This window comes from Macaca nemestrina, chromosome 3, assembly GCF_043159975.1.
Source record: "Macaca nemestrina isolate mMacNem1 chromosome 3, mMacNem.hap1, whole genome shotgun sequence".
NCBI lineage: Eukaryota > Metazoa > Chordata > Mammalia > Primates > Cercopithecidae > Macaca > Macaca nemestrina.
In genome coordinates, this window is record NC_092127.1 from 21349748 (window position 1) to 21364536 (window position 14789).

The following is a 14789-nucleotide window of genomic DNA, read 5'->3' on the forward strand; positions in this document are numbered from 1 at the left end:
ATTTCCTTTTTTTTTAAGTATATACATAGCAGTGGTATTGCTGGATCATAAGGTAGCTCTAGTTTTAGTTTTTTGAGGAAGCTCTAAGACTGTTCTCCATGGTGATTTTATAACTTACATTCCCACGAACAGTGTACAAGGGTTCTCTTTTTTCTGTATCCTTGCCAGCATTTGTTATTACTTGTCTTTTGGATGAAAGCCATTTTGACTGAGGTGAGATGATGTTTCATGGTAGTTTTGATTTGCATTTCTCTAGTGATCAGTGATGTTGAGGGCCTTTTCATATGCCTGTTTGCCATTGTATGTCTTCTTTTGGGAAATGTTATTGAGATCTTTTACCGATTTTTGAATTGGATTATTATTATTTGGCTATTCTGGGCCTTTGGTGGTTCCATATAAATTTTAGGATTGCTTTTTGTATTTCTGCAAAGAATGTCATTGGTATTTGATAGGAATTGCATTGAATCTATAGATTGCTTTGGGTACTATGGACATTTTAACAATATTGATTCTTCCAATCCATAAACATGGAATATCTTTCTACTTTTTTGGTGTGTGTCCTCTTCAGTTTCTTTCATCAGTGTTTTATAGTTTTCTTTTGTAGAGATCTTTTACTTCTTTGGTTAATTCCTTAGTATTTTATTTTATTTGTAGCTACTGTAAATGGGATTACTTTTTTGATCTCTTTTTCAGATTGTTGGCTGTTGGCATATGGAAATGCTACTGATTTTTGTATATTGGTTTTGCATCCTGAAACTTTACTGGATTTGTTTCTCAGTTATGGCAGTATTTTGGTGGAGTCTTTAGGTTTTTCCAAACATAAAATCATATCATCTCAAAGCAATGATAGTTTAACTTCTTCCTTTCCAATTTGGATGCCCATTTTTTCTCTTTTCTGACTGCTTTAGCTAGGACTTCCAGTACTATATTGAATAACAGTGGTGAAAGTGGACATCCTTGTCATGTTCCAGATCTTAGAAGAAAGGCTTTCAGTTTTTCCCCATTCAGTATGATACTAGCTGTGGGTCTGTTGTATATTTCTTTTATTGTGTTCAGGTATGTTCCTTCTATATACAATTTTTGAGAATTTTTATCATAAAGTGATGTTGAATTTTATCAAATGACTTTTCAGCATCAACTGAAATGATCATATCATTTTGTCTTTCTAGTGATATCATTGACTGATTTGTGTATGTTGAACCATTTTTGCGTCACTGTGACAAATCCCACTTGGTCATAATGAAATATCATTTTAATATGTTGTCAAACTCAATTTGCTAGTATTTTGTTGAGGATTTTTGCATTAATATTCATTAGGGATATTGGCTTGTAATTTTCTTTTTTTGATGTGTCTTTGCCTGGTTTTGGTATCAGGGTAATACTGGCATTGAAGAATGAGTTTGGAAATATTCCCTCCTCCTCTCTTTTTCAGAATAGTTTGAGTAGTATTGATATTAATTCTTCTTTAAAGAGAATAAACTAACTAATAGTTTGAGTAGTATTGGTATTAGTTCTCTTTAAAGAAGAGAGGAGTTAGTTCTCTAAAAGAACTAATTCCAAAACTACTCTGACTATTCTGAAAAATGGAGGAGGAGGGAATACTCCTCTATTTTGGTAGAATTCAGCAGTGAAGCCATTGGGTTCTAGACTTTTCTTTGCTGAGAGACTTTTTATAATGGCTTCAATCTCTTGTTATTGGTCTCTTCAGCTTTTGGATTTCTTTGTGGTTCAATTTTGGCAGGTTGTGTCTAGGAATTTATCAGTTTCTTCTAGGTTTTCCAATTTATTGGCATATAGTTGCTTATAGTAGCCTCTAATGATCCTTTGAATTTCTGTGGTATCAGTTGTAATGTCTCCTTTTTCACCTCTGATTTTATTTATTTGGGTCTTCTCTCTTTTTTTTCTAAGTCTGGCTAAAGGTTTGTCTATTTTATTTATCTTTTTTAAAAAACAAACTTTTCATTTTATTGATTGTATTGTTTCCTGTTTCAATTTCATTTATTTCTGCTCTGATATTTATAATTTATTCTGTTGATTTTGGGTTTGGTTTGTTCTTGCTTTTCTTGTTCTGTAAGATGCATAGTTAGGTTGTTTACTGAAGTTTTTCTGCTTATAGCTATAAACTTTCCTTTTAATACCACTTTTGCTGTATACCATAAGTTTTGGTATGTTGTGTTTTTATTGTTTTAAGAAATTTTAATATTTCCTTCTCAGTTTCTTAATTGACCACCTGGTTATTTAGGAGGCTATTGTTTAATTTCCACATGTTCATAAAGTTTCCAAAATTTGTCTTGTTATTGATTTCTGGTTTTATTCCATTATGGTCAGAGAAAATGCTTGATATTACTTCAATTTTTGTTGAATGTTTTAAGACTTGTTTTGTGACCTAACATATGGTCTGTTCTTGAAAATGATCCAGGTGCTTAGAAAAAGAATGTGTATTTTGCAGCCATTGGATGAAATGTTCTGTAAATATCTATTAGGTCCATTTGATCTATAGTGCAGATTAAGTCTGATGTTTCTTTGTTGATTTTCTGTCTGCATGGTCTGTCCAATGCTGGAAGTGAGGTGATGAAGTCTCCAGCTACTATTGTATCAGGGTCTATCTCTTACTTTAACTTTATTTAAAATATCTATTTTTAAGATAAATTTGCCTTATATATCTGGGTGGTCCAGTGTTGGGTGAATATATATTTATAATTGTTATATCTTGCCAATGAATTGACCCCCTTATCATTATATAAATAGCTTCTTTGTCTCTTTTTATAGCTTTTGTTTTGAAATCTGTTTGGTCTAAATATAGCTATGCCTTTTCTGTTTTGGTTTCCATTTGCATGGAATATTTTTTTCCATCTGTTTATTTTCAGTCCATGTGTATCTTTATAGGTAAAGTGTATTTCTTGTAGGCAGCAAGTCCTTGAATCTTTTTTTCATCCATTGAGCCACTACATGTCTTTTGATTGGAGAGTTTAGTTTATTTACATTCAATGTTGTTACTGATAAATAAGGACTTACCTGCCATTTTGTTATTTATTTTTTTTTTTTCGGTTGTTTCGTGGTCGTCTCTTTCTTCTTTCTTTTCTTCCTGTCTTTTAGTGGAGGTGATATTCTCTGTTGGTATGTTTTAATTTCTTGCTTTTTATTTTTTGTGTATCTGTTGTATGTTTCTTGATAGGAAGTTACCATGAACCTTGCAAATATTGTGTTATAACCCATTATTCTCAACTGAGGACAACTTAACACTGATTGCGTGTACAACCAACCAACTGCAAAAAACAAAAAAACGAATGAAAACTATATACTTTAACTTCCCACCCCAGATGCTTTTAAACTTTATGTTGTTTCTATTTATATCTTATTATATTGTCTGTCTTGAAAAGTTGCTGTGGTTGTAATTTGTGATAGGTTCATTGTTTTGTCTTTCTACTGAAGATATACTTATACCAGAATTACAGTTTTATAATATTCTGTGTTTTTCTGTGTACTTACTAGTAAGTTTTTTACCTTCAGATGATTTCTAAATGCTCATTAACATCATTTTCTTTCACACTGAAGAACTCCCTTTGGCACCTCTTGTAGGACAGGTGTTGCTGAAATCCCTTAGCTTTTGTCTGAGGAAGTCTTTATTTCTCCTTTATGTCTGAAGGATATTTTCACTGGATATACTATCCCATGATAAAAGATTTTTTCCTTCAGCCCTTTATGTCATGCCACTCTCTTCAGATCTGTGAGGTTTCCACTGAGAAGTTTGCTGCCAGACATATAGGAGCACCGCTGTGTTATTTGTGTCTTTTCTCTTGCTGCTTTTAGGATCCTTTCTTTATTTGTGACCTTTGGGAGTGTGATTATTAAATATCTTGAGATAGTCTTCTTTGGGTTAAATCTCTTTGGTGTTCTATATCCTTCTTGTACATGAGTATTGGTATCTTTCTCTAGGTTTGGGAAGTTTCTGTTATCCCTTTGAATAAACTTTCTCCTCACCCTAGGGGTTTTAAGCCCCTTTAAGGCCAATAAATCTTAGATTTGCCCTTTTGAGGCTATTTTCTATATCTTATAGGAATGTTTTATCATTTTTCATTCTCTTTTCTTTTTTCTCTTCTGTCTGTATATTTTCAAATAGCCTTCCTTCAGCTCACTTCTGCTTGATTAATTCTGCTATCAAGAGACTCTGATGCATTCTTCAGCATGTTGATTGCATTTTTCAGCTCCATAGCTTTTGCTTGATTCTTTTTAATTATTTCAGTCTCTTTGTTAAATTTATCTAATAGGATCCTGCTATTATTCTGTTGATATTATATACCACATTGATTTGTGTATGCAGAACCGTCCCTACATTGCTGTGATAAACCCCACATGGTCATAATGAAGTATCTTTTAAATGTGTTGCTTAACTCAGTTTGCTAGTATTTTGTTGAGGATTTTTGCATTAATATTCATCAGGGATATTGGCCTGTAGTTTTCTTTTTTTAATGTGTCTTTGCCTTGTTTTGATATCAGGATAATGCTGGTTTTTTGAGTTTCCTCAAAACAGCTATTTTGAATTATCAGCCTGAAAAGTCACATATCTTTGTCTTTCCATAATTGGTTCCTGGTAACTTATTTAGTTCATTTGGTGAGGTCATATTTTCCTGGATGGTGTTGATGCTTGTGGCTATTCATTGATGCTTAGACATTAAGTAGTTAGGCATTTATTGTAGTCTTCACAGTCTGGGCTTATTTGTACTTACGCTTGAGAAGGCTTCCTAGGTATTTGGAGGGACTTGGATGTTGTGATCTAAGATTTTGGTTACGGCAGCCATTTTCTGCATTGGGGGTGGGGGCACCCCAAGCTCAGTGAGGCTGTGGCCCTTATAGACTCATAGAGAAACCATCTTGGTGGTTTGGATAAGATCCTGAATATTTCTCTGGATTATCAGAGACTTTTGTTTTCTTCCCTTACTGTCTCCCAAACAAATGGAATCTTTTTCTCTGTGTTGAGCTGCCTGGAGCTGGAAAGAGAGAACAACATAGCATCCCTATGGTGTCCACCGCAGAGACTGCACTGGGTTAAAACTGATTCAAGCACAGCATTAGGTGTTGCCCTAGCCTTGCAATAATCATTGGCTACTGCCAATTTTCATTCAAGGCCTGAGTGATCCACAATCAGTAGGTGGTGAAGCCAGCCAGGCTTGTGTCCTTTTCGTCAAGGTGGCGGGTTCCCCTGACCTCAGGTGGGTCCAGAGATGTTGTTTGGGACCCAGGGCTTGGAGTCAAATTCTACCGACTCTTCTCTTCTTTTTCCACAAGTAGAGGAGTCTCTCTCTCTGACCACAAGCAGCCCTGGCCCATGGTGAGTTTTTCCTGGCTACTGCTAATCTTCACTCAAGGCCCAAGGCCTCTTCATTCAGCTTGTGGTGAATGCTGCGAGACCTGGGTCTCTCCCTTCAGGCCAACAGGCTTTTCTCCGGCCCAGGGTAGGTTCAGAAATGCCATCCAAGAGCCAGGGCCTGCATTTGGGGACCCCAAGAGCCCGCTCAGTTCTCTACTCCACTGTGCCTGAGCTGGCATCTGAGCTGCAAGACAAAGTCCCATTTACTCTTCCCTCTCCTTTCTTCAAGCAGAAGTAGTCTCTCCCCATAGCCACCACAGCTAAGAAGGTGCTGGGTCATATCTGAAGCCAGCATGCTTCTATTAGGCCATCTTAGATTCTCTCTACATGTCATGCGGCCACTGCTGGAGGATGTGGGATGGGTGGCATTGGCAGGTCGACACTGTCTTTCCTGCCCTCTTCAGTGCCTCTTCAGTGATAAAGAGTTAAAACCAGATACTGTGATCACTCACCTGATTTTTGGTTCTTAGAAAAGTGCTTTTTGTGTGCACAGTTGTTCAATTTGGAGTTCCTGCAGGGGCTGATGCTCACAAGAGGCTTCTGTTAGGCCATCTTTACCGATAATCTTAACCTTAGGTATACGGACATTAAGGATGGACTTCATAGAAAAGTGAAAAACCTTTACAAATTGTGTATGTATACATTCTTCTAGCTTTCCTTAGATCCTCATAATGGAGAGTTCTAATTTGGGTTCTTTGGTTAGTTTATTCCTTTTCTTTATATCTATTTCCGTATTCTACTTCTGTGAGACTAACAGTGCCACCACAACTGTATTGGCACTCCTTGTTCATGTCAGAATCGCCCATTACCAAATGGTCTCAACAGGGAAGAGACATTTCCTACTAACATAAAAATCAGAATGTGACTTTTTTCATGGTGGACTGATAACATGAAGTTTTTGGAGATCTCACTTAAGGCCCTGGATTATGAGTGTGGGAAGACATTAATTTCTCTTGCTATTCTCTCCTCTTTTTCCAGCTTATCTCTGTTATTAAATTCTATAGGTTCAAGTTGCCTTGTGAAGATATAGACATTAGCCAATAGTTGGTCCTTTTTTTATTATATTATGTCCAAAATTGTGCTGTTCCATTTATCTTCCTAAAACATAATTCTGATCCTCTCCTTATTCTACTCAAAATTCTTCAATGTTTCTCCATTGGAAATAAATTACAGACCTTGTAGCTTGGCATTCAAGTCTTCTATAACTTAGACTTTCCTCAGCTTTTCACTCAAACCCTAGCTTACCTAAAGCTTTCATGCTGTGTGCTATACCTGGAATGCTTCATTCCAGATGCCAAACTCTAAGTTTCCAGATTCTATTCATCTTCCATGTCTTTGCTTATGTGGGATTTTTTTCCAGAAGTCTTTCTATGATCTCTCCACATGGAATTAATCTTCTTTTCTGATAATAGGTAACTTATTATTTGTACTTTTAAAATGACACTAATTATGTTTAGCCTGCTGCTATAATTTTTTTTTTTGCTTTCATGTCTTCTTTTTCTTATTAAATTACAAAACTGTTAATGAAAAATTTTGCACTTTTTCACCCCTGGATTACCTTATAGCTAGCTCATAGTGTCATATACACAAAAGTTGCTCAGTAAATATTTGTGGAATGATGATTGCCAACATGTGTTGAGAATTTACGTGGCAGGCACTTGTTAATATTTATTCGTATTTCTCTTTTAACCTTCACAACATCTTTATAATAAATGTACTATAATTGTTCCCAACTTACAGATGAGGAAAAAGAGTAGGGAGGTTGTTTAACTAGTCCAAGGACTCAGTTAGTAATTGTCAGACTATGGTACAAACTCAAAAGTTCTGACCCCAAAGCCTAATGTTCTTAATCATAGTGTTATACTAAATAATTTATGGATTGAATGCATGAGTAAGGAATTAAATGGAAATTACTTCGTAGACTCTGAACTATGGTGATTAAGGGCATGTAAAACTCACTTAAAGTGATTCCATCTCCCAGAAATTTTCAAACATAATTTTATTATGTAGTTTTTTCTTGACTTTGCAATGACTCATTCCAAATGGCATTCCTGTCCCTATCCCTCCCTATTCCCCTGACTCTGTGCTTAGGGAATAGATATATGATAAGCATACATCACTCTTTAAGCCTTCCAATTATATTTTGATATCTTTAGCATTGAATTCTCAGCAAGTTTTTAGTTGCGTAGTATTTTATAATGTTTTAATGATTTACTCTGCTTAAAGTGATTTAAGGTAAGTTACCTTTAAGCATTTGTGAGTATAGTGGCCTGGAGTTCTTGGTAAGATCATCATTTTGGCCATGTGCCTTCCTCTATTCTCAGTAGCTATTAATGGAGTAATTGGAAAGCAACAGAACCATTACAGTGTGTTCTGACCCTGTATGACTTCTCTAGAGCTGTGCTGTTGTATGAATCTTCTCAGCTCTTTACTCTGTGATACTTTACTTTCGTATGCCTGGGGACAACTAGAGAGACATGCTTTTTAAAACGCTTAGACAACTGGTTACATCTGTGAGGTGTGCATTTATATAAGACCTTTCTTTGTGCTCCTAAGATAGCAATAACAATAGCAAGATGGTCTATCCAAATGAGTATAGTATTCATGAGATTACATTGAAATTGTTCAAACATGAGGGGAAGCAGAATACATTGAAGCAACAAGAGAAGAATGTAAAGGAACCTTCTAACCTTGGATTTATTCTCTGTAACGCTCATGGAAATAGCTTTGGAAAGGAAGGCATGGGAACAGGATGAGTGAGCTGGCTTTAATCCAGCTGTGATGAGGGATCACTGCAATCCATATATGGCTTGTTCCTGGGCTAAAGGAAGAGCTGCACAGCCTTCCTACGAATTATGCTGCCATAAAAGAACAGCTGCTCAGTGCCCTAAGAGGCTGTTGACACCAGGCAGTCCTCGAAAGAACTACTATCTGTCTCTGTGTAGTTCTGATAAATTCTTACCGTGTAACTTTTTAACTTATTTTTTATTCATTTTATTTAATTTTGTTTTTCAGAAGGAGCATTGTGGTATGATATGCTTTTGTTTATGAATGAAGAAGTACAAACCAATATAACTATATATTGATCTTTTGTATATTGTCTTTCTGTATAATTTTATATGTTATCTAGGCCAACTTAAGAGATGCCAGTTAATTACATGTTGTGCAGAGGAGAACAGTTGAGTTGGATATATCTTTTAGTGATACAGTTGACAAACTGATGAAAACGAATACTTGAAAGTTAATAATCAGTCACTATGATGGATGGAATACTAAAAAAGAGCAAGGCATTTTACCAGCATATGATATTCATTATATCATTTAATCCTCACAACAAATCTGTGGTGTAAGGATAATTATTCCCATTTTAAAGACAGGAAACCAAGGCATCCGTAAAGGAAGGGAGATGCTTTGAAAATGAATCACTGTTATTCTAGAGACCAACATAGAAGCATAGCATTAGTATGTACTTGGTAATTCTTAGAAAACTCTAATTACTTAAGTCAGCAATGGCTTCATTTGTAGACAGAATATGTGGTCACCTACAAGATGCAGTTTATGAGATGCTGAAATCCTCACCTTCTGAGATAATACAGTTACTAGTGTGTTCAAATGAAGTCCCTGCCAACTAGCTAACTTCATAAATTCAATCTGAGAATTGTTAAATGATGATTCTTTATATTTATGTTGCATAACATAGAATAAAAAGAAAATCTTGCTCTATTAACCTTTGGAATCTCACCACAATCTTGAAGGCAAGCAATGAAGACATTGTCATTCTCATACTGTAGACAAGAAAGTCAGAACCCAGGGAGTAGTGATTGGAGCTGTGATTAGAACCCAGATGTGCGGCACAGGCCACCAAACAGCCCTTCTTTGCTTTCTGAACTCTATGTTTGGAGTGGCTCCTTTAGTCCAGTATTTCCAATCTTCTAGGAACCAGTCATAGGTATTTTTTAAAGGAAGGATTCCTTCCTCAAATAAGTTTGGGAGAAGTGTGATGTCCTATCCTTTTCTTGGAGATTCACAGTGCACATGAACATAACAGAAACCTTGACATGAAGATATTTGGTTAACTTGTTTAATAGGGTCTTTCCCATGGATTTCTCATGTTTAATTTTCTTTCTTGGTGTTATGGTTTAGATGTTACTTTATCCCTTTTGTACATAATAGATTAGAGGAAGTGGTGATTGAAGCCAGAGGAATATAGAACACAAAGGTTATGAGGACAGAATTTGTTCTTGTACCCTACACAGTGCTTTGTGTGTAACATCAACAGTATTTGTGAGAGGAAGAGTAGTGCATGAGTTCTAAAGGCTTAAGACAAAAGCTGATCAGTAACCAGAGCAGCCATCAGGTAGAAATTTCTTTGAGTATCTGAAGGTTGTCTGAGGGTCTTTGTCCTTATAAAGTTGATCCAGTTCTTATATTGGATTTCTAGGGGCAAAGCTTTGTCTCTTTTTACATGGCTTGGTAGCCATAAAATCATCTTCATCACTGAATGCATTTTAATGTCTGTTTCAAAGGGATATTTCAAAAAGAAACGTATTTTTTTTTTGTCTAAACTGAGGCTATTCTGTAAGAGCTCATATTTTCCAGCCACCTGGTACCCTCACTGGCATTCTAGGGGTGTTTCATAGAGCAGTGTTAGTTTGTTATCTAGTGCAAATAGTCTCAGGAAATAGTACTGAAACTCATTAGTGGACTTTGGAGTTTTCCATTTCAGCAGGTTAGGGATGCTACTTTGTTAAGACTTTATTAACAGATCCTTGCAGAGGTGAAATATTATAGTTTATTGCCTTTTAATGTCCCTGGATTCATAGATAAAAACTTGAGGGTTTAGCCATGAAAGATAAAATAAAGGAAATATAAATATTGTAATTTTATTTGTTCATCCATCCATTAATTTGTTTATTCACAGATTGAAAAGTATGGATTCCCACCTGATCTTATCCTCACCCCTCAAGAAAGCATCCAGCTTTATGACACGATGGTTCACGTCTGGGAAGCTTGGCCCAGGGCTCAGGTAAATATAGAAATGTATATTCATCAAAATGAACTTTAGTTAATGCTATTCCAGAATATAGCAGAATTACTCTTGAGGTAAGCACACGTATTCTCTCTATTTGCTGATGCTGCTATTTTGAAATAATCAATAATTTTTTCTTTTTTTCAGACATTCTTTATGACTTTATTATTGTACGTAACATGGAATGTTCCATAATTCTTGAAAATATTTCTTCTTTTAACTTTTGGAATACCATACAACTTTAACTGTGTTTTTGGACTTATATTCCTTCATTCTCTTCTCTGTTGGTTTTCATCTTTTCATCAGCTGTGCCCTGTATAAGAGTTCACCCATCGTCATAGATTTATGTGTTAGAAATTATTGGGAGGTAAAAAGATTTTCAACAGCCTCTGTCCTCAAGGAGTTTGCAATTTGGTTAAGGAGACAAGTAAACTTAAATACATCATTGTATCTTTCTTACTGTAGATTGCATAGCTTAGCTTAATTTTGTAATAATTTTCCCCCCAAGGAATTGTGTCCAGAGGAATTCATTCTTTTTAAGAATAAAATAGTCATTAAGAAGTTGGATGCTAGAAAATATGAAGAAAACTTAAAGGCAGAATTGACAAATTGGATTAAAAATGGCAAAGTGGAGAAGGTAATTTTCACACTTTCTTGGACAAAGTTTTGCTTAATTGTTAATTGTTTGGAGTTGTATAATAATTTAGCTAATAACTGTTTTGTAATCTTTTCATTCCAATTTTTGTTTTAGTAATTCCATTTAAACATGTTATACCATGACTATGAGGTAGAAAAAAGGAGGAGGGAACTGATTTCATTTCTTAGCTCAGTGACCTTTAAAACATGTGCCATAGGCTTTTGGTTTCTTCAGGTAACAGCTACAAACAGCTAAAAACAAAGAACCTTTAACTCTAACAGGAGAACCAATGTTGCCAAGGCTTTCACAGAAGAGCAACTGGCTCCAGAGGAATGATAGTTAAAATCAGGAATTAGTAGAGGGGCTAATCTGAGTAAGTCTTGTGCAAATAAAAATAAATTATTTAAAAATAACCAATCTCTGAAACTCATGTACGTGATGATAAATGAGAGAATATAAATATACTTGCAAGAGGCTCAGGCAAATTTATAGATGACAGACTCATAGGTGACTATACTGAGAAACAAAGATATCCTTGAGCATAACATTGATGGATCTTTGGTTCTAGTTTGCTGACTGATTGTCATGTTAATTTGCCTTTTTCACTCTGGTGGTGAAAGAAATAAAGATAAAAATGGTATTGGTTGGCCAGGTGTGGTGACTCACACCTATAATCCCAGCACTTGGGGAAGCTCTGAGGCGAGTGGATCACTTGAGGCCAGGAGCTTGAGACCAGCCTGGCCAACGTGGTGAAATCCTGTCTCTAAAAAAATACAAAAATTAGCCAGGTGTGGTGGCGCACGCCTGTAATCCCAGCTACTCTGGAGATTGAAGTCGGAGAATCACTTGAGTCTGGGAGGCAGAGGCTGCCGTGAGCAAAGATCATGCCACTGTACTCTAGTCTGTGCAACAGAGGGAGGCTCATTCTCGAAGAAAAAAAAAAAAAGAGATATTGATGTTAGGAAGTATTACAAATAATTTAGCCTATTTGGCACAGAATGCTGTGTTCCATTAAATGTTAATTGGGGAAAACTGAATACCAACGATGTCCCTATTTGCCACCCCTCAAATGATAATTAAAATGAAAAATAACTTCGTCAAGAAAATGTATTCATGATAGCACATAACTATTTCATCAGATTTTCCATTGTATGTTATGTAAAGGAATTTAATGTTAATTTTCCTGATATAAAATAAGATTTTTTTCTGATTAAAAAAGAAGTAGATGCTGTTTATAAAAAATTATAAGACATGGAATAGTAGGATAAAAGTTACCACCCACAATTTCAACAATATCTGAGGTGAACAACTTGTTACACTTCTATTGATCATTGTATTTTGTGACTCATTCATCTCTTGAATTTTCAGTTACGCATTATAAACATGTCTCTATACTATTACAAATTATTGGTAGACATAGTTAAAACTTTTTCTTTTTAAGAGGTTCTTTTCCATTATTGATTTTATATATACTTCTTAACATATTTCGTTATCTAATAATTGGAGAAACCTTTGTCACTCTACCTGCAACAGTTGAAACAGCAACATTTTAGGAACATCCTTATCCTACTGACTTATTTCTAGTGCCGACAAAAAATCATATACTTTATATCTTTTATTGTCTATTCTTTAATATAGAGATGTTTGTGACTCTGCTGACTTTTACCACTACTTGATAATATATTCTAAAAGGACCATTTTAAAAACCCACCCAAAACTATATATGAAAAATTCTTCTAATTTTAGACAACAAAATAATTCCTTTCTTTCTTCTGTTTCTGCAAAATCTTTTTTTTTTTTTTTTTTAAATAATTTTAACTTACTGCTCTAGGTCAAAAGAGTACTGAAGAACCTTAGTCCGGATTCATTGTCTAGTTCAGAAGATATGGTAAAAATGTTTCCTCTTCTCGTTGAAAAGTTAAGACAAATGGATAAGTTGCCTGCAATATTTTTTTTGTAAGTAACTGAAACTTAATTTATCTTTGTTTATATGTTAGAATTTTTTGTTTGGTTTTGTTTTCAATTAGTCTCATTTATATATAGTGGTTAGAAGTAACCCTACTTTTACTATTTTGTTGCATTTAAGAAAAATAATATAGATTTTATTTTTAAAGAAATGAGTCAGTCTTCTAGGTCAATCCTTATAAAATTTTTCATCGTATTGCCCTCTTAATTCCTTGACTCTTGATTTTTAAAAATGTTTTTGGTTTTCCTAAATGTTTTTTGTAAGTAGCTATCACTAACTTTAGAAATGCTCCTATAGGAACTAAATTGCATTTTTTATGTACAGACGTAAAACACATAAAGCATTCATAATTTATTGAATGGTTGGTTTTTAATTTATAGCTAAGAAAACTAAGCCCAGAGGCTTTCCTTGATATTGTGTGGTATAATAAAAAGACCTTGAGTGGTATTTAGCATCTCTCATTGATTAAGAGAACTGAAGTGGGACACATTAAATGGGTAACACTGTGTACCCTGGACCCACTCTAATAATCAGAACCAAAAACTTATTTAGCCCAGAGAATTTTAAATTATTTTGACTATGAAAGTTTTGTATAAAATAAATTCCCAGCACCTTGATCCAATGGTTATGTGAAATTGTTTACAAAGACAAATACACAGACACATAGGTGTTGTAGATATGTTAAATGGTAGCACTAAGCCACATGTGTATTGTTACGCATCCGAAGTCCATGCTGGTGGTCAGTAACTAAAAGATGATGATGAGAGAAGTTAAAGAGTAGTATGACTGAAGTCACAAACGTGGGGAATTACAAGAAAATTTCTTCTTCTTTTGTGCTTGGACCAGAGTAAACAAATGAGGTATTCTGCCAACATGTTATAACGTCTATCTAGATTACTTTCCAGTGTGGCTCTGAATTTTAGTTAGAAACAAATGTACCCCTATATGTCACTGAGGAATGGCTGAAAGTATGACTTTGGGATAGGAATCTGAATAGAAACAGGATTCATTATTTATGCACTTATATGCATTTAACTTTTTTAAATAAATTATTTTTAAAAAGTTATTTTAAATGTTTGGGAATGAGATCTTTAATGGAGTTTCCAGTTGTCTTGAAAGTATGCTACAGAAATCCTAGGTTGAGTCCACTGGTTTGTAGCTCTGGAACATTGAGAACTCTATGACAGTTGGTTTAGACTCAAGCTGGGTCAACTTCCCTTCCTTAATCTGGACTCTAGAAAAACGCATGGTGCTGACAAAATGCATGATTAGTGACTGGTGCCCATGTAGAGGCGCAGTTAAGAGCCCACACTTTGGGTCAAATCTTAGCTTAAATTCCAGCTCTGCCCTCCTTTGGCTATGTGACTTCTGAAAATCTATTTAGCCTCTTGCAGCCTCATTTGAAAAATAGAGATAATAACTAATTCATTGGGTTGTGATGTGGATTAAATAAGGTAATTTATATAAAACACTTATCAGTAGAAAACATGACTGATTGAGGCCCATTCACTAGCCTTTTTTTTTTTTTTTTTTTTTTTTACACTGGACTCTTGTCATAGATTAACAGAGGGATTAAAAAAAGAAAATTAATTCTAGATGTCCTAGGTTTGTTTGTGTTAAAGCAGTAAGAAGAATCATTTAATGCTGTCATTTAGGGTACTGTTTGCAACCGGTAATATATGGGTGTTGCATATTAACTTGTATTACTGTGAACAGGGAGGCAGATTTAGAAGTGCAGTTAGACATATAGCCTCTGCTTCAGTGAGCTGCAATTGCGCCACTGCCCTCC

At 35.0% G+C, this 14789-nt stretch overlaps 1 protein-coding gene across 11 annotated transcripts in view; it reads left to right on the forward strand.

Annotated features, from left to right (window-relative positions):
- Window positions 1-14789, forward strand: part of LOC105466702 (DExD/H-box 60 like) — a 213565-nt gene that overhangs the window by 114579 nt on the left and 84197 nt on the right. For all 11 annotated transcript variants that reach the window (XR_011620831.1, XM_071092841.1, XM_011715803.2 and 8 more), the window contains 3 exons: window positions 10290-10394; window positions 10906-11034; window positions 12866-12990. Coding sequence is in view for 10 of the 11 variants with exons in the window: in XM_071092841.1 (XP_070948942.1) it covers window positions 10290-10394; window positions 10906-11034; window positions 12866-12990 (359 nt within the window). In the remaining variant the exon portion in view is untranslated. The remainder of the gene's footprint in view (window positions 1-10289; window positions 10395-10905; window positions 11035-12865; window positions 12991-14789) is intronic.